General features: G+C 53.9%; 1 protein-coding gene across 7 annotated transcripts in view; it reads right to left on the bottom strand.

Annotated features, from left to right (window-relative positions):
- The window catches only part of TET3 (tet methylcytosine dioxygenase 3), a 123,802-nt gene extending 103,515 nt beyond the window's left edge, over nucleotides 1-20,287 (bottom strand). Inside the window, exons 1-3 of one of the 7 annotated variants that reach the window (XM_064268741.1) lie at nucleotides 20,208-20,287; nucleotides 18,673-19,391; nucleotides 2,223-2,279 (exon numbers count right to left, since the gene is read on the bottom strand). In XM_064268741.1, the coding sequence (XP_064124811.1) occupies nucleotides 2,223-2,279; nucleotides 18,673-18,975 (360 nt within the window). In that variant the 5' untranslated portion in view covers nucleotides 18,976-19,391; nucleotides 20,208-20,287. Of the gene's footprint in view, nucleotides 1-1,123; nucleotides 1,665-2,222; nucleotides 2,280-2,365; nucleotides 2,559-2,595; nucleotides 2,720-18,672; nucleotides 19,774-20,207 lie in introns of those variants that run through there. The other 6 variants (XM_064268743.1, XM_064268742.1, XM_064268745.1 and 3 more) reach the window with 6 other exon arrangements.
- Between the last annotated feature and the right edge of the window lie 549 nt (nucleotides 20,288-20,836).

Genomic DNA, 20,836 nt, shown 5'->3' with positions numbered 1-20,836 from the left:
GAAGGTGGCACCAGGAATGGAGGGCTGAGGGACCTGAGTGTTTGATGGCAGCGCCCAAGTCCAGCAGAGAGGAAGCTACAATTCTCAGACTATTTAACAATAAAACAAGCAGAGACACACCTCAGAGCTTTAAAAACTCAGCCAGCTCAGGTCCTACTCTGAGAAGGGGAAAGGAGGAAGACTGGTTTTCCAAGTAGCCCCTGCCATACGCCCACAAGCCTAAGGGCTGGGGTGTTAGGCTAGAAGGGTCCCTCCTGGACCAGCAGAACCGCAAGCAGGGAGAAATGGAGCACAGCTTGGAAAAGGCTGAAGGGAAGCAGGTCTGCCAGGGAGAGCCACCACTACAGGCAGGAGGGGTTGCTCTCAGGAGTAAACAACCCCTTTCTCCCAGGAGAGAGGGAAGCTCTGACCGAGAAAGCGAGACAGCCGACGTAAAGAGGAGGGGGAGCTGCCCTCTCCCTGAGCCCATCTGTCCCCACCCCCTTGTCCCGCTCTCCCCAGGGTGGAGGGCAGAAAAGGGCTACTCCATGATCTCCATACTCCCAGCCCCGCAAAAGCGCACGCATGCTGACAGCTCCCCCAGTAAGCAGTGGGTGGCCAGGCAAGGAAGCGGAAGTAGAAGCTGGGGGCTATGCTCCGGAGAAGAGTGGGAGCCGGAGCCGCGGAAGCTCAGAGCTCTCTCTTCCCCACCCACAGCCTCACCAGTACCAACACCCTCTGCTTGCCTCGGGGCCTCCCACGGTCTCGTCACAGGCCTGGGGCTCGCCCACTACTACGCCTGGCGTCACCAAGGCATGCGCCGCTCCCCAGGGGAGCCAATGCACCTGGCTCTTCTCCTTCCCCCAGAAGCAAAATTCTTGCCCCTCCCCCAAGCACTTCCTTGCCCCAGTTCCTTGGGAGGAGGCCAGGGTGGTTCCTCATCCGCCCTGTGCCTCACCCAGGAGCTCCCACCCCACGTGAGGAAGCAGAGCCTCCTGCCATTGTCCCCACCCAGGCAGCGAGGCAGCAGGGTGCCACTTCCAGCACCTCCGCGGAGCTTCCCACAGCTTTCCCAGGAAGCAGAAGGAGGGCTTACAGCGAGGAAAGACTAGGAGCATCTGGGGACACAAAGCAACTCACCCACCTGCTACCAGAGGAACAAGCTTCCCCAACTCCCCTCAGACTCCCAGGGCTGACAGGGAAGGTATGGCTGGGCAGGAACAGGTGTCCTCCACTCTGGGAGGGATGGCCCGGTCTGACCTGCCCGACCACCCATGCTCACACTCCTTCCCCAGCCACTCTGCTCTAGACTTGAGAGGCAGCCACACTGAGCTGCCTCCAGTTCTGCTTTCTTCTCCCTGAGCCAGCAAAGGATACTGCTGAGTAATCTCAAACTCACTGGTGGGTCCCCAGCCCTTAAAACTGGGACAGAGCCCAAGAAAACCTACGGACCCCAGCCCCTGCCAACCTGAGAGGAATGGCTGTGGTTTCAGAATGACAGCCTTCTACAGGACACTGGGGCTGACACCTCACTGGACTCTCCCCTCTCCTGCCCCACCTACACCAGCCCCCGCCCTCGGACAACCACATGGTGAAGGGCAGTCCCCCTTTCTCTGCTTCCCACGTACCTGGTAACACAACCTTCCCAGTCCCCCAGACACCAAGCCACACAGAGTAACAGCAGACGCCCGCCAGATTCCCAGCCATGATGTTACATCAGCCCCCACCCTACCCAAAATATCCTCACCCCCACCACCTCCTCTCCAGCCATCTCCATGGTGACAGCAGCATGACTAATGACACCCTATCAGCTTCAGACTCGGGAGTGCAATTCCCATTCCCCCCCCCCCCCCGGGGATTTCTGCAGATTGGATGCAAACCAACAGGGCCAGGGACATTCCCGAGAGATTTCCAAAGGCAGGGGTGGGGAGTGGGGTGCATGTCTCTTAAAAAAAAAAAAAAAATAGTTCAACAAACAAAACCCCAACTGCACCCAAACCATCCAGCTGAGGAAGCAAAAAGAATCCAAACAAAACCTACACAGGCCTGAGAATTCATTGGCTGCCCACACCCCCCGCCCCTCCCCCTCAGCTGCTGTTACACACAGTGGGAGATTAAGGGGTCAACAGAGAAGACCCTTTATTTTTATCCAATCCCGTCAAACACTTCATCCCTCCCCACCCCCACCGCGCGCGCGCTCCTGCTCACACATATAGACACAGACACACACATACACAAGGTACCTTGACAGCCACCCGTTGTCCCCACGGCCCGGCTCCTTCACCAGCCTTTATTTCCACCTGCAAAAGAAACCAGAGAGACTCATGAGCCAAGCTGATACCTGAAAAGAAGCAAAGTCCTGCTGCTGCACCCCCACCACCATTACCACTGAAGAGGAAGGAGGAGACAGAGGGGAGGGGGCCTTGGAAAGAAAGGACGGCAGGGACCATCTTCTTGCCTCCAGCTGCCACCCGGAATCGCTGCTGACAGGCTTCTCCGCCTTCCTGTGTGTTTCTGTTTTCATTTCTCCTTTCTTAACCCTCCCCGGGGTCCAGGAGGACACTGCGCCTCCTCCCTGCGCTGGGCTCCCTGTCCCCCGCGCCCTGCCCACTCTACCTCGGCCGGCCTCTTCTGGTGCATCGACTGGCCGCCGGGCCTCCCATTATCCCTGCCGGAGCGCACGGAGGGAGGCACTGCAGAGGCGGCGGCGGCCAGCTGCCGGCTTGGCTCCCCTCCCCGCCGCCGGCGAGGATGGTGTGCGAGGGGGCGGCGCACTCGCCAGCCAATCCCGGCGGCCGGCCGAGCGGGGGCAGGGCCGGCGGCTGGACCTGCCCAGCTGGGAGGCGGGGGCCCCGCCGGGAAGGGTGCTGCCGAGCCCTGCTGGCGGCTTTCCAGGCCCGCCACCACTCCCTGGCAGGCTGGGGGATCCTGGCGCACCTCCTCCCTCCTCCCGCGGAGGGGATCCTGAAGGTAATACCCAGAAAGCGTCCTCTGCATCTCAGGGTCAAAGATACCGACTGCGCCTAGGAGGAGAGCAGCCGCTGGTGGAATTCCAGCCACTCTAATCCTAGGAAAGGGGCACACTGCCTTATCCTAGCAGCAGCTAGGACAGTGCCAGGCCCTATAAGAGCATGAGGAGCAATAGCCCCTTCAGTCCTTGAAGTTGGTGGGGGGGGGGCACTAGGCACCTCTGCCCTATTTTGCAGGCAAGGAAATAAGGCAAGTGAACTTACCCAAGGTCACACCGCTAGAAGTCAGAGCTGGGACTCCAACCTAGGTCTCCTAGCTCTAAAGCCCATACTCTTAAGGGCTGTGCGCTTACTCTTCCACTCCATCCCCACCTGCCTCACCAAGTCAGCCTTGCCTTCCCCACCTACACAAACACCCACAGGTCACCCAGCATCACTCGCTCCCTCCTACCTGAACATACCCCACTCCATTCACACAGTCCCCTCCGCCCCCACATTGTTTCCTCCTCTCTTGGAAAGGTCACAGGAAGCAGCCATCGCAGACCTCAGGACTTCCTAGCCCCAGGAAAGGGCAAGGAGAGGAAGTAGCCCAGACCCCATCAGTTCTAGCCTTTCAGTCCCTAAACTCTGAGCCTCTGAAGAGCTCAGCACTCAGGAGATTGAAGGAAGGGCAGGAGGAGAAAGGACAGACAGGAGAGGAAGACCCTGCAGTCCACACCTGGATTTAATTCCTGAGCGTCACCAGGTGCGTCTTCTCTACCACTTCCTCTCCCTGTAGCTGAAGCACCTGGAGCTTCTACTCTCCAGGAAGGTGGACGGCCAGACTCTGGTACCCAGGTTCAGTTCCTAGCTCCACCATCCCTGACCTGTAGAACCTTGGTGGTCTTACCTTAACCTTTCTTAGCCTCATTTTCTCATATGTAAAATGGACTAAAAATAGCTACCTGATACAGTTAGGAAGATTCTATGAAGAAATTCCACACAGTGCCTGCCACACTGCAAGTGCTATTAGCTACCCAAACCCCACTGCCATCAAGTTGATTCTGACTCATACCAACCTCATAGGGTCTCCAAGGCTGTAAATCTCCACCGAAGCAGACTGCCCCATCTTTCTTTTGTGGAGCCACAGGTGGTTTCAAACCGCCAGCCTTTCAGTTAGCAGTCGATCTCTTTGACCACTGAACAACCAGGGCTCCTTTGTTGGCTACCATCTTAATTTCTGGAAGCACTCACCAGGTGTGACTTATTCTCACAGATGAGTAAGATGAGGCCAGAGAGGAAAGTGACTCTCCGGACTAGTCAGGATGAGTGACAGCCTCTGACTCAGTGATTCACTCTACTACCCACTCCACTGCAGATGCCCAATCACTGCCCCCTTCTCAGACTCACAGAGGGTACTCAGAGTGGGATGAGCTGCCTTGGGGGAGAAAGCAAAGATGGCTTCTAGTGAGGTTCCAGGAGGCACCAGGACCCACATCTGCCTCACCCCTGGGGACAAAGAGCAGCCTTGATGGGCTCCTCCCCAGAGCACAGAGAGAGGAAGGTGACAAGGCAGGTGGGAAAGTGGGCTTCCATGCCCCTTAGCTCTTGTCTTGGTCAGGCCAAGTGAAGTCCCTCCTTTATCCTGGCCCCCAAATCCCTGCCCTACCCATTCACCCCACACGCGCAGTCTGCTGCTGGGTAAGAGGAACTAACACTGCCTGGAAGATAACAACGAATACCGTTGCTGCTGCGGTTGCCACAGTTTATCAAGGCGCCACTACATATAGGCACTGTGCCAACCACCTATACAATTACCCTGTTTAACTTACTCCACACACGACCTTGTCTGTCATGGAGAAATGGAACTAAGAGAATGTTACTTGCCATCAACACACAGCTAGTGAGTAGTGGGCTGGAATTCAAATCTAGATCCTTCTAATTCCAAGTTTCTAACCTCTCTGCCAGCCCCAGGGAGACACAAAGAGGGCTGGTCACCCGAACCTAACCCCTTCCCTTGAAGCTATAGGTCTGAGAATAACATTCTCAGGCCTCAAAGACTGCCCATGCTGCTCCTTCCTCCTCCGAGCAAACTAGTAAGGTACAAAAGGCTTAACCCAAATGTAGTCTCCCACCGCAGCTTTGCCAAATGACCACGCCCCCACCGGCACCACCCGCCCCTCCTGGGTCCTCAGCAAAGAGCGGCTCAGGGCCTCTCTGGAGCACCACTCACGCGCAGTGCAGTTATTTATTTACACGGCGGTCTTCCCCACGTGGGCGGGGGCCCTGTCTTCCCCACTTTACTAGGCTCTGCACAGAGCTGGAATGTGCTGAGCTGAGTTTCTAAGCAGGAAGGGTAGAGAAGCGGGGGGTTGGGTGCTGAGATGCGAAGGCCAGTTCCTGGTCTGTCTTCTCTCTGAAGCCCCGAGGGACACCTGTTCTCCTGCCTTCCTCACCAGCCTTCAGGAACCCCGGAATTCCCATCCCCACTCTCTGCTCCACCCGTCAGCCTGACCCCAACCATAGGTTTGGCGTTGCACCTCAGCAGCCCACAGCTACCCGAGACGTGCCCGCGGTCCTGAGGTAGCCTGCCTGCCCCCACCCTGGCCTCCTGTCCTTTTCTGGGGCACCCAGAATGCCAGGGCTTGCAGGTATCACAGGAGCACACGCTGGGGCCAGCTCACCCAGGGCCACTCTGCCACCTGCCGGGTCCCCCCTCTCACCTTACACCTGCTCTCCCCTCCACCTCTATGCCTTTCCCTTCCACCACCGTCATTCTACATGTGGGGCCTCACAGTGAGAGACCCAGACTTGGGACCCCTCTGCATGGTGGCCAAGGGCCCTCCCTCACTTTCCTTCACATTCCCCAGTGTCCCCACTGCACTCCCAGCAGGAGGAATAGGGCCACAGGCCTCCCCCTGGAGAGAGGCAGATGGATTCACTCACTTTCAGGACACACAAAAAACCCTAACACTGAGAGCCTCAGGAACATGGACACCCACAGGCCAGAACCCAAAGACTGGGAATGCCATCCAGACACAGGTGTGGGGGACTGGCAGGAGCATTTACCAAGCACCACCCCCACATTGGGCTTCAAACCCAGAACCTGACATACAGCATCTTATTTAACCCTCAAAACAAACCAATGAGACAGGTACTGGTCATGCCCGTTTTACAAATGGGGAAATCAGAATGCAGAGAGGCTAAGCCCCTTGCCCAAGCTCTCGCAGCTAGAAAGTGACTGAGCAGGGCTCTCATCACTCCCTCACTCACAAGAGTGCAGCCGGCTGCTCCTGCAGCTCTGTAACTTTCTTATCAACCTACCTCTTCTGGAGTTGGCAAGGGTAGAGGGAGACCGGCCGTTCTTCCTCCCTCGCCACAGCTCGTGTCCTGAATGAGGTCACTCTCCACGGGGCTTTACTTCAATGCTTAGTTCAAGCTGCGCTTCCTCCAGGAAGACTTCTCCAGTTACCCCAGTCCTCTGCCAGCTGATGGCAGTTTTAACATTTCTTATTTGACACTTAGTACTATTTGTTCTCTCTGTACATGTGCTCTGCCTCCCCAACCAGAGTCGCTGGGGTTTTGCCTCTCCAAAGCCCCTGTGAAGCTCTGCCCAACATTCTGCAGGCTGAAGGCACTCGGAACTGACTGTGGGAGAAGTCGGTGACCTCCTTCCCTTCCCTCTCCATCACACAAAGGATCCTGCCAAAGAAACACAACACCCCCTCCACCTTCAGAGCCTCAGTTTGAAGTCCCTGGTGTCCGCGCATCAATTTCCACCCAAGTAATTGCAGCCCATCACACACGCACATCATTTCCTATATTTGAAACTCTTTGCAGTTGTCATGGGAACCGCCTTTGCCTTCATTCACTGATCAGGCTTCGCAATTAGCTTGGCAGCGGAAGTCTGTGTCAACAGCAATCGCAGGGAGGAAGAAGTCAAGGAGGAGGAGGAGGAAGAGCAGCAGCAGAGGAAGATGCTCCTCCGTGAAGATGCAGTGGAACCAGACTGAACCAAGGCACCCAGCAATACCCAAGGGAAAATGGTCACAAGCCAGCCAACAACTCCACCCACAGCTTCCAGACCAACAAACAGAATGCCCCTGGAGCCGTCACAGCTGACAGATAGCAGGTACAGCTCTGCCCACACCCCACATTCCCTCCTAGATGCTTGTGAGACGGTCTTATACTCTATGAACCCCGTCAGAGACTTCCCCGTCCTGAATTCAACAGCCTTGGACCACCAAATGTTCCAGGACCCAAGCAAACAACAAGGGACCACGTGATGCTGTTGAGAAGGCGTGCTGAGTGGTTTAGAAACCTGGAGGCAACCCCATCAGATGCCTTCGAAGGTGAATTAATACAAGGCATCTTGCCTTCCACCTCGAGGATTCACAAGCACCCCCAGGTGGAGCCCAGCAGTCTGTCTACATCCTCCCACACTCCTGCCACTTGCCATGGGCATTGGAGCAGCATCTCCACAGCATCAGGCTCAGGGCTGTGCCTCCCTCCTCCTGGAAGTCCTCTCTTCACCCTTCATGTATCACTGCATGAATCACTCAAAACACGTGCCTTCCCTTTCCTGCTGGGCTCTGTGGGTCCAAAGGTGATGAAGGCTGGCCTCTGCCCTCAAGGTGTCCCTCCCCTTCAGCCCTACCAGACTGTACTGTAATTATTTGTTTCCACGCTTGCCTCTCTCCTCAGACTGTGAGCTCATTAAGCACATAGTTAAGGTGGCCTTCTCTTCCCTGCCCCCTTTGCAGCTCAGGCTCAGTCGGGTGTCCTGCACGCAGCCAGTCCCAGCTGAGGGTTGCTGAATGGGGCTGGGAAGTCACCTGCGGGTCTACAAGTCAAAGCACATGACATTCTGTCTCCGGAAGCTGGAAGCAGTGCTAGAGGGAGAGGAGCTGCCCTCCCTCGGCACAGGGACACAGTGGGTCCTGGGGCCCAGGAAACGTTCCAGAAGGTGTGTCTTCCCTCCTGTCCTCCTAGCACCACCACTTCTCCTCCCTCTGGCCCCCAGCCCCACTGTACCCTGCAGCGTGAACATGGCACAGACAGGATTTAGCCCTCTCACCTGGGGGGCCAAGATCATTCTCAGCATCAACCAGGGAATGGGGCACCCAGAGCTTCCCCTTAAAGAGCACAGCAAAAGATTAAAAAAGAAAGAAAGAAAGAAAAAAAAACCATGGGAAAGAAAAAAAACCCAATGTCTTTCCAACAAGAATGGCTTAAAAGTGAACCGGCTCTAGTATAGTACCTTACTACTTACTTATTTTTGCCCCAGTATCTCCACACCCTCCTCCAGAGGCTTCCCCTGGCAGTAATTGGGGTGGGGGTGGGGGCTGTGCGAACAGTGCTGTTTGGCAAATCCTCTCATGGTTCTACCCAGTGCAGCGCCTCTTGTATTCCTAGAATCTAGAATCACAGCTCTTACTGCGGAGGTACGTTATTTCATCCGCTAACTCCCTGGCTGGCGTGGGGGAGACGGTGCAGCTGAGTTAGAGCTGTGCAGGGCAAAGCCAACAAGGGTCTTCTGCTTGTGCTATCTGAAGGCAAGCACACAACAACCCCAAACCTGCAGTCACCTGAAGGCCACCCAGTCCCCCCACACAGGGCTGCTGGCTTTCTTTCCCCCCCCTCCCTTGATGACTAATAAAAACTTAGGTTGTTGGACTTCTTATGCAAATGACAGGAGGCAAAGTCACAGCAGGTCTGTCCACTCCAGGGACAATGTGCCAATAGTCTGCACCCTCATAGACACACTCAGCAGAGGCGCACAGCAACTCTTAAGGACTGTCCCACACACAGCCAGCTGGGCTGGAGACCAGGGCTCACAAGGAAGATAACAGGTCCTTTCCCTTCCAGCGCTTTCTCTCTTCCTGAGCATCCCACCCTAAGTCCACAAGGACCTGCGAAGAAGAGATGGGGAGTGCAGCAGAGAACCAGTGACAACTCCTGAGACCCCAGATGTGGTCTCCCAACTCTCCCATTCACTACACTGTCTTTTCCAGAATGAAAGAACCCGAGTCAGAGAGGATGACTCTGGGCAGTGCCCATGCAGAAGTGAGTTTGGGGCTGGAAGTAAACACGAACAAGATCCACCGGGGCCTCTGATCAGCTCTGTGGGTAGAAGACGCCATTTTCCCCACTAGGAAGCTAAGAGAGAGAGAGAGCGAGCACCCTTGGGTAGGGAGCCACACCTCACTCCTAGTTATTCTTTCACCATAAGCAAATAAGTAAAACATGGCCCCGTCCTCAAGGAGAAGCAGTGAGCTTTGCCATGGATTAGAACCTAGGAAATCCTTGCCCCCTTCCATACACCTCACCATTTACTGTGGGGTAGGGATAAGGTCCCAAACCAAAAAGTCCCTCTGAGATCAGACAACATGGACAACCATTTTCCTAACCCAGAAAGAGGCCTCAGTGAAGGGTTAGACCACACAGGGAAGGTCTCTCTAGCCTCGAAGCACCATCCAATAGAACTTTCCGTGATGATGGAAATGTTTTATATCTGTGCTATCCAAAACACGAGTCACTAGCCACATGTGGCTACAGAGCACCTGCAAGGTGTGACTAGTGGTCTGAGAAGCTGAATTTAAATAGTCAGATGTAGCTAATGACTACAATATTGGTAGCAGTTCAGGTAGAGCAGGCTTCTTAAATTTGGGCAGTTCATGAATACTCTTGACAATGTGATCAAACTACTGACTCTCTCACCTGAGAAAACACACCCCCTTCACAGCCACATAGCACTTGGATGAAAATTTCAGAAGGGTCACAGACCTACCCCCACCTGTGTCTGAGATTAGGTCAGGATGGCATGGCTTTGGCTCACTTACTTGAACACATCACCGGGGAAGACCAATCGCAAGAAAAGGACATCACGCTTAATAAAAGAGAGGGTCAGCAAAAACAGAAGCCCTCAATGAGATGGACTGACACAATAACCACAACAAAGGACTCAAACATGCCAACAATCATGAAGATGGCATAGAACTAGACGACATTTTGTTATACATTAGGTCAAGAAGCCCTGGTGGCACAACAGTTCTAAGTTAGAACTTCTAACCAAAAGGTGGGTTCTTCGAACCCACCCAGCGACTCTGCGAGAGAAATACCTAGCAATCTGCTTCCATAAAGTTCACAGCCAAAATAAGAGCTGCCAAGCAAACAGACATATGCACAGCCATGTTCACTGCAGCATTATTCACAATAGCAAAAAGATGGAAACAACCTAAGTGCCCACCAACAGACAAATGGATAAACAAGCTATGGTACATACACACAATGGAATGCTAAGCAACGATAAAGAACAATGATCAATCTGTGAAACACAACGTGGATGGATCTGGAGGGCATTATGCTGACTGAAATAAGTCAATCAAAAAAGGACAAATACTGCATGAGGCCACTATCACGAAAACTCAAGAAAAGGTTTACACACATAAAGAAATAATCTTTGATGGTTATGAAGGAGAGGAGAGGTGGGAGGGAAAAACACTAACTAGATAGTAGATAAGTAGTAACTTTGGTGAAGGCTAAGATGGTATACAGTACTGGGGAAATCAGCACAACTTGACCAAGGCAAGGTCACAGAAGCTTCACAGACATATCAAAACTCCCTGAGGGACCAAGTTACTAAGCTGAGGGCTGGGGACCATGGTCTCAGGGGAAATCTAGTTCAACAGGCATAACATAGTTTATATAATGTTTTACATCCAACTGTGGCGAGTAGTGTCTGGGGTCTTAAAAGCCTACAAGTGACCATCTAAGATACATCTACTGGTCCCGTCCCAGACAGAGCAAAAGAGAATGAAGAAAATCAAAGACACAAGGGAAAGATTAGTCCAAACGACTAATGGACCACAACTACCACAACCTCCGCCAGACTGAGCCCGGAACAACTAGATGGTGCCCAGCTACTGCCACCAACTGCTCTGATAGGGATCACAAGAGAGGGTCCTGGACAGAGCAGGAGATAAATGTAGAACAAAATTCAAATTCAAAAAATTAAAAAAAAAAAAAGTCCAGACTTGCCGGCCTCACAGAGACTGGAGACACCCCAAGAGTATGGCCCCCAAACATCCTTTTAACTCAGCACTGAAGTCACTCGCGAGGGTCACCCTTCAGCCAAAGATTAGACAGGTATATAGGGCAAACAATAACACACGTGAGGAACGTGCTTTGTAGTTCAATTATGTATACGAAACAAAACAGGCACACCAGTCCAAAAGCAAAGACAAGAAGGCAAGAAGGGACCAGAAAACCGGATGAATGGCAACAGGGAACCCAGGATAGAGAAGGGAAAGTGATGATACTTCGTGGGGTTGACAACTAATGTCACAAAACAATTTGTGTATTAATTGTTTAATGAGAAACTAATCTGCTCTATAAACTTTCACCTAAAGCACAATAAAGGGAAAAAAAAAAAAGATTATAGCCCAGAAAACCCTACGGGGCAATTCTACACTGTCACATGCAGTTGATGAGTTGGAATCGAACTGACAACACACAACAACAAGAATGTACGTAAGAGGTTGCCATAAGTCAGAGCCAACTTCACAGCAACTAAAAAAAAAAAAATTAAGTCCAGAACTTGATTAAAAAAAAAAAATGTTACGGCCTAAGATAGACGCTTCTTGTGTATATAGTTGTCTAAGGAATAAGGTAATAGACCCAATGTTATATTTTGTTTAGTCTTAGCTAGAGGACCCCCAAGTATGAAAGCCTCACCTGACAGAGGGATGTCCTCCACAGCATCCCTGCCAGTCAGCGCTCGGCCTCTACCCAGACGTGTGGGTACCGAAAACGCACCATCTCTCAGGGTTAGCTTTTCAGTCCTGGAATTACCGTAAATGTTGGAAAATTCTTTTTTCTAACATGGGTTCAGTCTACCTGCCTATAACTTCTACCCACTGATGAGAGGTCTGCACATTCCTCTACACAAAGGAAGTCATTCTTCTTCCAGGGAAGACTCACCTTAGCTTGCGCTCCTCTACTCTTCAAGCTGAACAGCCCTACTTCCTTCAATTGGCCTGCATGTGACCACCCTGACAGATCTCAGAATCAGAATAGGCTGTCAAGTTAAGCTCTTAAACCAGCTCTTCCTCCTGGCTAGGAAGCTAGGCTTCCTTACTTGCATATTCCTTCTTTTCTTTTTTAAACAAGTGTAGGACTTTGCATTGACCCTGATTAAATCCATTGAGTTTGGTTGGGACCCATTGTCCCAGCCTTCCCCATTTTCCTCCAATTCCTTGCTCTTATTATTCGACTTAATAGCTGCTGCTTCACCATCCACTCACCCACAGATCTGACACCTCTACAATCCACATCTTGTGAAGGGGACACACATCCCTTAAGCTCCACAAGCCTCCAGGCCCACTAGCTTCCTTCTGTGAGACACACCTTTTCTCTCCTCTTCATAACCACCACCATCTACTGCTTCCTCAAGGGGTTCCAACATCCCAAATCAGGCTGCTGAGCAGCAAACAACTCCTCAGAGCCCCTTTCCCAGCTGTTCTGAGAAGTAACACTCAAGTTCTTTAAGGGTTTTATTGATAACTCACTAGACTAGAAGGAAACGGACTCCGGAAGAACAGGAATAAACACGGAGTAAATCTCAAGAAGTTCTTGTCCCCCTGGCCTACAAAATGAAGAAATGGGCTAGTCGTCCTCCTTACCCTTGTTGGCAACTCCTTTTTAGCTGGCATTCTTTGTCTGTTTATCATGACTTGTTTCTGCCCCTTCTCCTCCTCAGCACGGAAGTACCACAGACCAGTGTTCCTCAAACGCTAATGACATACAAATGGACTTGGTTAAAGCGCAGATTCTGATTCAGTAGGTCTAGGGCAGAACCCAAGATTCTGCATTTCTAACAAGCTTCCAGATGATACCAGTGCTGCTGGTCCACAGGGTAGCAAGGTGGCAGTGTGGCTGTGAACAATTGAGAAGCCCCAAGAGTCACATGAGCAATCTACAGTACAAGAAGAGTCCCAGTGGGTGCCCGTCACCTCACACTCGTCTACATGAGAGGTTTTCTACTCTGGCTACATGTTAGGAGCAACCTATGAGCCCAGGCCCCACCCCAGACCAATGAAGTCAGAATCTCTGGAATGTGGGCCCTAACCAAAAAAAAAAAAACTCAACCATTGCCTTTGAGTTGATTCTGACTCAAATCAACCCAACAGGACAAAAGGAGAACTGCCCCATAGGGTTTCCAAGGAGCAGCTGGTGGATTCGAACTGCTAACCTTTTGGTTAGCAGCCAAGCTCTTAACCACTGTACCACCAGGGCTCCATGGACCCCAAGAACTCACATAACTGCCCCGTTTAATTTTTTTTTTTTTTTTGAGTCAACCGTGTGGTTCATGGGCTCCACATTGGAATCACCTGGGAAGCCTCTTAAAAAAAATAGCAGTGGGCCCCAGGCACTGATTTTTCTTTTTCTAAAGAAGCTCCCCAGGTGATTCTAATGTGGACCCCCCCCCCCCATCCACATGGCTGACTTAAAAAAAAAAGAGAGAGGAATTTCAGACAGGTCAGTTATACCAATGTCCTCCCCTCAGTATGACTTTAAACCAAAAACTGGCCCTCTGATCTGTCCAAGAAGCTGGCAAGAGATACCATCACTTATCTGCAGAAATCCCAACCAGTTAGTGTGACTGAGCTACTCCATAAAGAACCACTGGGGCCCCAAAGCTCACCACTTGCCCTTCTAATGTTTCACAAACTACCTTTTTAACAACCTGCTCTAGAACTGTCAAAAATTGATAACAAGCTTACACTTTTATAATTTTCAGAATCTCTTTGGAAACTGGACTTTTGGCCTATTGCTGGCCTTTCAGCCCTTCTTTCAATCAGCATATTTCCATGGCGATTGTTGCTCTGTGAGCACAGCTCAAGGTGGTCGGCAGGGAGTGAATGACTCAGCCTCAGGCAGGGCAGTCAGCTGCTCTTCCTTCCTACTACAGTGGCTATAGGGTCTTCCCCCAGTTTGCATCTCCTAACCAACAGGGCCGCTCGGGCTGCTCTCTCTCTGTGTTACTGGTTATGCTCCCTGAAGTCATAACCCTACCCCCTTCCTTCTTGTTCTTGCTGGGAATAAAAAAAAACTTTTATTGTCTTGAGTTATTTTCCATCAGCCTCGGCACATTCTGGCCATCAGGACTTTCTGACAGTCCTCTGAAAGGGTCACACCACTCTTGAGTCCGTCTTCGGGGCCCTGTACCCCCTTTCTACATAACGAGTGTAGCCGTGTAGCTGTTTATGCCTGCACTCACCAGGGAACAGCCTGTGCAGCCGTGCTGGTGGCTCAGTCCTTCCCCACCCCACCACCTCCCTCCTCAGGGCACCCATCCTCCAGTGCTCTGTCAGCATTTCCTTTTTTAAAAGCAACGCTATCCCTCCAGCTAACTTCCCTCTTAGAATCTATGGCCATGGAGTTTGAAACTGGTTGCTCTGAAACAGTTTCCCAAAGTCTACAGTAAACACCTCTCCATGGCCCGCCCTCTCTCTAGCTTCACAAACGCTAAGATGGGTCCCTTTCTCTAAAGATTCCCATCACTTCCACTTCACCAATCCGTCCTCCCCTTGCTGGTGGGAACTGGTGCCAGGCTGAGAGCATCCCTCCTCACAGCCTCGGTCTTCAGGAAGACAGAACTACCTGCAGGCTAGGCAGGAATGTGTCAGGTGTTCTGGATGTTGGGAGAGCCCCAATTCCAAGGTGTCCTAGCTCCAAACTGGCGAAAAGATCTGTTTCAGCCACTCAGTCCACTGGGCTGCCTGCCAGATGGCCAATGTTCTCAAGTATGTGTCCAACCTTATGCATACATTCTTCCACACGGGCATACATTCTTCCCCATGCCCAGGCCCATAAAGGGTTACTCATCTACCCTCTCTGTCAGTCCGGCCCAGAACCACCATGGCTCCTTGTTCCTGAGCATCCAACCCCCTCCCCCTGTGGAGAGGCTGGCAAACTCCTCCTTGCCTGGCCCTGAGGCTCTTCTATGAACAGGCTAGGGGATGCCATCAGATAAATATTTCATTCATATTGCATCTTACAACTACAAATCAGAGACCAATGCACAGTTGTTTGTGCATGAAGATTAATTCTGTTCTGGATGTTCTGTCACCTTGCACTGATCACCTACTATGTGCCTGGCATTACGCATATTTACCTCATTTAATCCTCATATCAGCCTTGCAAGGAAGGTGTACTACCCTCCCTTTACAAATAAGAAAAACCAGTGCTCAGAGAGGTTACAAATATGTTGCCCAAGAGAATAATCTGAGCCCTACTGTGCCTCCACAGCCGCCAAATCCTACTCTTCTTCGTTGTGTTACCAAGTCACTGCCCAAATAAAAACAGCGTAAACTCAGACTACCTCCAACATCCACCCAGGATCTAAATACTTTCCGGAAGTAGGGACAAAGCACATGGTACAGGAACGAACCCCTTCAGGTGTTACCTACAGCTGCTGCCCACCTGTCCAGCCTCCCTTTAGGACCCAGAGAAGTAGTCACCTGGCCCTGGCGGGAGGCTCGTTCCTGGGGGCTGTCTCTAGTCTCATAATGCCAAACTTCTTTTCAAAATAGAGGGGCTCCCCATAGGAACCCCCGGAAAAAAGAGAGTGAGGAGTAAGGAGGGAAGACAGGAGACTCAAGATACTGCCCCCCTGACAGAATAACACAAAGCAGCTGTCATCAGACAGGAACACTGGCTCCAAAGGAAGCCAGGGATGGGGACAGGATGGAAGTAAGGAAAGGGTATGGAGAGAAGAGGAAACACCAGGGATCTGGATCCAAGCAGATGGTTTGATTTCCAAGAGGCTCCTTGGGATGCTGCGTCTGCCCTATATGAACAGTTAGGGCCAATGTCTGCCCTATATGAACAGTTAGGGCCAATTTCTAAAGTTCTATTCCTGAGCCAAATCCAAAGAAAACTCGGAAGCCAGTAATGCCTCTCCCCCTTTCTCAGCTTCCCCAATCCTGGGACATGTCACCTCTGCCAAATGTCCACTCAGATCTAATGGTTAAGACCCCAGCCATCTCACAGAGTCTGCTATGGTCCCTCGGGGTTCACTCCCTCCAACAGAGTCTCTTGGGTATCTCTGCTCTGCGACTATGCCACGGACACATTTATTAAACGTAGGTTAAGCCTAGACAGTGGTTCCCAGGCTTCCAGCCTTCACGAATCAGGAAAAAATTTACAGTGACAGACACTAGCTACCACCCATGTATTTCACAAAGTAAAGACTTTTTAGAAAAAATAAACCTACTTCCATCAACACCTCCGTTTCACAAAAGCACATGAAGAAGCAAAAAGGATCTATCCTTAGAATTTAAGAAAAAAAAACACACCAAAAACTCGCTGCCATTGAATTGGTTCTGACTCCTAGCGACCCTACAGGACAGAACAGAACTGCCGCACAGGATTTCCAAGGCTATAAATCTTTACGGAAGCGGACTACCACATTGTTCCCCCACAGTGAGGCTGGTGGATTCAAACCACCGACCTTCTAGTTAGCAGCCAAGTGCTTTAAGCACTGTGCCACGAGAGCTCCTAGAATAAGGCACTGCTCTTTAAATCAAAGATAATTAGGTTTAAGGAAAAACTCACTCCCCTGTCCCTTTTTCATTGTTTCTCCTGAGACTGGGTGAACTCTGTCGTGGGCCAGCACTGGCCCATAGACCAGGGTCTGGGCACTCTATGCCTGGACACTGCAGGCCATCCAGCCACATTTTCCCTGACCCTGGGTAAGGGCAGCTGGCCACTGTCCTCAGGGATGCAGGCAACTCGAAGCAGAATGAGTCGCTAATGCTCTAATGCCTCAGCCAACCAGATCCACGAATCTTAACCACGACCACCTGGCGGCCTGGGTTGGCAGTTTACTCACAAGGATGACATGGCCCTGGCGTGGCTCCCAGCCGCTTTCACTCAGGTATGTCCTACCTTTGCCAAAAGAAGAGCTTAAACGCAGTTCAAAAGGGCCACTGGCTCCAGGCACATCCAGCCCAGAGAACGCACCCTCCCCAAAACCAGGGCTTGCTTATGAGAGGAAAGGAGTGAGACAAGGGGCAGGGAGGGGGAGCGGGGTGGTGAGAGAACTCTAGAAGGAAGGCAGCACGGGAATCAAACTTCACAAAGTAGACTGAGGAGGTTCTCCTTACACCCAAACACCAGATCTCATGCCCAGGAGTGAAAGATACTCCTGATTCCACCTCCCTTTCAGAGCTGACCCACAGGACACCAGGATAGCAGGATACTAACTCCCCTCCGGACACCAGCCACAGAAAGGGGCTGGACACTGCATCCCAGGCTGAGGGGGAAGCTCCTGAAGATCTGATCCAGATGTCTGCTTCAGCCAGAGGCAAGGAAAACAGGGCACAGAGTCTGTGGTCCCTGGGTCACTACACGCAGCTTCCACAGGGAGTGGGCAAGAAAAGGTAACGTGGGACAGAAACACCCCAACAACACCCACTTCCCTGCCCCCAACGCTTGGATCTTTCTTCCCACCCACTGGCCCACAGCCCTCCAGCTCACAGCATGCACAGCTCTGCAGTCAGCGGTCAGGGAAATACCGAGCAAGTGCCGCCAACCCATCGCAGCCACAGGTGCCCAAGCTCTCAGACACAGCACGGCTCCCCGTCCAGCTGGAAGGCTTCAAACACCATCAAGTGCAGCTCCTGAGTTGTCTGGGTCCTTGGGCAAATTAGTGACAGAGCCGAGGAGAGCCCTGCAGACAGCGCTGGCCTCCGTCTCTGTCCAGCGCCAGTCCCGCTGCCTGGAGCAGCCTCAGCCACTACACTGCTCCTCCCAAGCTGCTCAACTTCTCTCGTCCCTACTTCTGCGAACTCTCTGCTATCGCGGCTGCTACCAGCCTCCGGCCGGCAGCCCACCACCAGAATGGAAAGGAAAGATGGCCAGTGCTGGGTCACTGCCCCTCCACTTCCCCCTCAGCCCTCATCCCAACTCCTCCTTCCTTCCCTCAACTCTCCATTCCAAGAAAAAGGAGTATTCCCTCCTGGAGTTGACGGTGTCTCCAAAGTACATCGTTCATTTATTCAACTAGTATTTGAGTGCCTTCTACACCCCAAGGAACTGTGCCACATCCTGAGAACACAGAGATAAAAACAGTCTTTGACCTCAAGAATTACTAGGTCCGGTATGGAAGCCCAAATCTATGAGTTTCTCATTAAATCCCAAACAGTTTCAACTGACTCTCTTGCCATCTTTCTGGGGAAAACTCAAGAAAAGGTTTAGCGAAACATCCCACTCCGCCAAGGCAGCATAAAACCGCCCTGTGTCAACTCCAGACCTTTCTTTTCAAATCCATCAGCCTCCGTCCCTTACCTGACTCTATCACTTCCCAAGTCACCCCACCACTGATGTGACCTCAGAATACAACACCTAAGGCTTCAAAGCAGCACAAAACACTTCTAGAGATTAAGCTGGATACCACCGCCCCGTGTCCAATGCAAACATCAGAACTGAGGGTGCCAGCTCTGAGCCCTCTGCAACTCAGCAAGAAGGTTCCTCTGTTATAAACTGTCAGTTCTGCAGAGAGGTCCAAGTCAGCGCCCAACTTCGGTTACACTCCTATTTACAGCCACACTCAAAGTCGGAACCAAGAATATAAAAAACGGCCTTAAGAATGGGCTGCACTGGACAAGCCCTTAACAAGACCCCTGTGACTACAGGGCCCTCAGTAAAGGGACTGGGGAGCCCAGCAGGGCCAGCTTACCTCCTTGAGAAGCCCGGCTTTTTTCTTCAGCACCTCACACTTGCGCAGCTTGCAGATCTGGTGCGTGCGGCGGTTCGTACAGCTGGTGCAGGCCCCACAGTTTTCCAGGCGTCGGCAGGGCTCACAAGTACCACAGCGTTTCCGTTTCTTTCGTCCATCTCCACCCCCTCGGAGTTGGGGCTCACTCCCAGTCATCGGGAGCCCAGGCCCCTGGAAGCCCCCTACCATCACTTGGCCCTGAGGGAAGTCATAAAGGCCCGGCAGGTCCGGCTGGACTGCCAGGGGCACCTGAAACTGGCTCATGGCGCTGCCAGAGGTGGGGGCATAGGTGCCAGGGCAGAACCACAGTCCAGGTTCCTGTCTGCAAAGGCCACCAACAGGTCCTTCTCTCCTACAATAGTCAAGAGTCTACAAGGGTGAAGGCAAGGAGCGTCAGTCTCCCGGATGGATCCTCTTCTCAGTCCCTCTTCACCTCCTCTGCAGCAGTCTGACAGGGCTCAATTGGGGGCCACTCTCCCACCTGCTGGGGTCCAGGACCTGGGGAAGGACACCAGCAGCAGCCCCCAGGAACTTGATCATCTTGGCTGGGTGGGTTCTTCACCCTCACCCACCCCGGACTGAGGCATGAGGTGAGCAGGTGGGTGTGTGATGGGGGCAGGGCAGGGAGTTTCCTCCTGGTATTTCTCCTCCAGGCGTCAGGATGATGGAGAAGAATATGCCTGAAAGAGACACAAAGCAGAAGCGCATCACTAGGGGATCAGGGACACTTTCACATGTTACCTCTCCTGCTTCTGGGAACAGAAAATGGGAGAAGGGGCTTCCTCAAATTAAGGTCGCCCAAAACCTCTGGCACAACCCAGCACCGGCTGCCTGTCTGAGGGAGGCGGCCTAGGGCCTGACAGGGTGCAGAGGCAGCCTGGACAAGGAATTTAAGGGGGCGGTCAAGGTGAGATTTCCAAGAAAGTTGCTCTGTGCCCCAACCTCACCTCCAGGCGCTAGTGAGAGTTTCACCAGAATTCCCACACACACCCCTCTCGGGGCCGCTGGGCCCTCCCCGAGGGCGCAGAGATTCCAAAATAAAGTTTGCTCAGAGCCTCGCTCGGCGGGGCTGCCCTGCCGCCCCGACACGGAAGCGGCCTGCAGGCGGGGGGCGCGCCCAGGGGTAGCCCGCGCCGGCCGCCCGCCGCGCCCCGGGCCCGCGCCGGCCAACAGCGAAGGGCGCCCCGCGCCGCCGAGGGGCGCGGGGAGGGGGGCGCGCTCGAGCCGCGGGCCGGGCCGCGCGCGCGCCGCCGCTCGGGCTCCTTTGTTCTGGGGCCTCGGCCGCTCGGCTCCGGCGGCTCCGCAGCCCCCGCCCCGCCCCGCCGCCCCCGCCCGGCTCCGCTACACTGTGACCCGTAGCACCCCCGCCCCGTCCCCCGCAACAAAGTAGCTGCCCCCCCGGCCGGCCCGGGCCGTCCCCTCCCCCGGCCGGGCCCCCCACGCCTCCCGCCGCCCCTCCCCCACCCCGGAGCCGGAAAGGCACCGACTGCACCGACCTGCCCGCCGCCTCCGGGGCGGAGCGCACAAAGGGGCAAAGTTTCCCGGCCCGCGCCGCCGCCACCGTCGCGGCCGCCGCCGCCGCCTGGGGCGCCCGCCTCCTGGAGCGCCCGCCCGGCCGAGCTCGGCGCGCGGAGCCCCCCGCCCGGCCGAGGAGGGGACGGCGCAGGAGGAAGGAAGAGGCAGCGGCGGCCGCGGCGGCAGCAGCAATGAAGGCGTCCGCGGGACTCCCCGCCCCCCGCGCGCCGCGGCACGTGCTCGCCCGGGGACTCCCCCGCCCGGGAGGGCGCGCACGTGCGGCCCCGCCGGCCCCGCCGCCGCCCCCGCCGCCGGCCCCGAGCAGCGAGGGGGTAGTCCCCGCGGACGGGGAGGGGACGGGGCCGGCGGCGGGGGGGCGCTGGGCCCCGCCGCCGCCGCGCCTTTGCACCTGCAGTCCCTCCCCCAGCGGTCGGCGCGCCGGGGCGGCCCTCCGGGACCCCGCCGTCCCCCTCGGCCTGGCGCCCCCGCCCTCCGGCGGGTCCGCAGCCCCCGGCGGCGAGGCGGGCCGCGCGGGGTGGGGCACGCGGATCTCGCTGCCTAGGCCCTCGCCCGAGCCGGCCTCGGTGTACCCACTTCCTGCCACTCCCTG

This window comes from Loxodonta africana, chromosome 15 (genome assembly GCF_030014295.1).
Source record: "Loxodonta africana isolate mLoxAfr1 chromosome 15, mLoxAfr1.hap2, whole genome shotgun sequence".
Classification (NCBI taxonomy): domain Eukaryota; kingdom Metazoa; phylum Chordata; class Mammalia; order Proboscidea; family Elephantidae; genus Loxodonta; species Loxodonta africana.
This window is presented reverse-complemented; position numbering and strand designations above follow the sequence as displayed.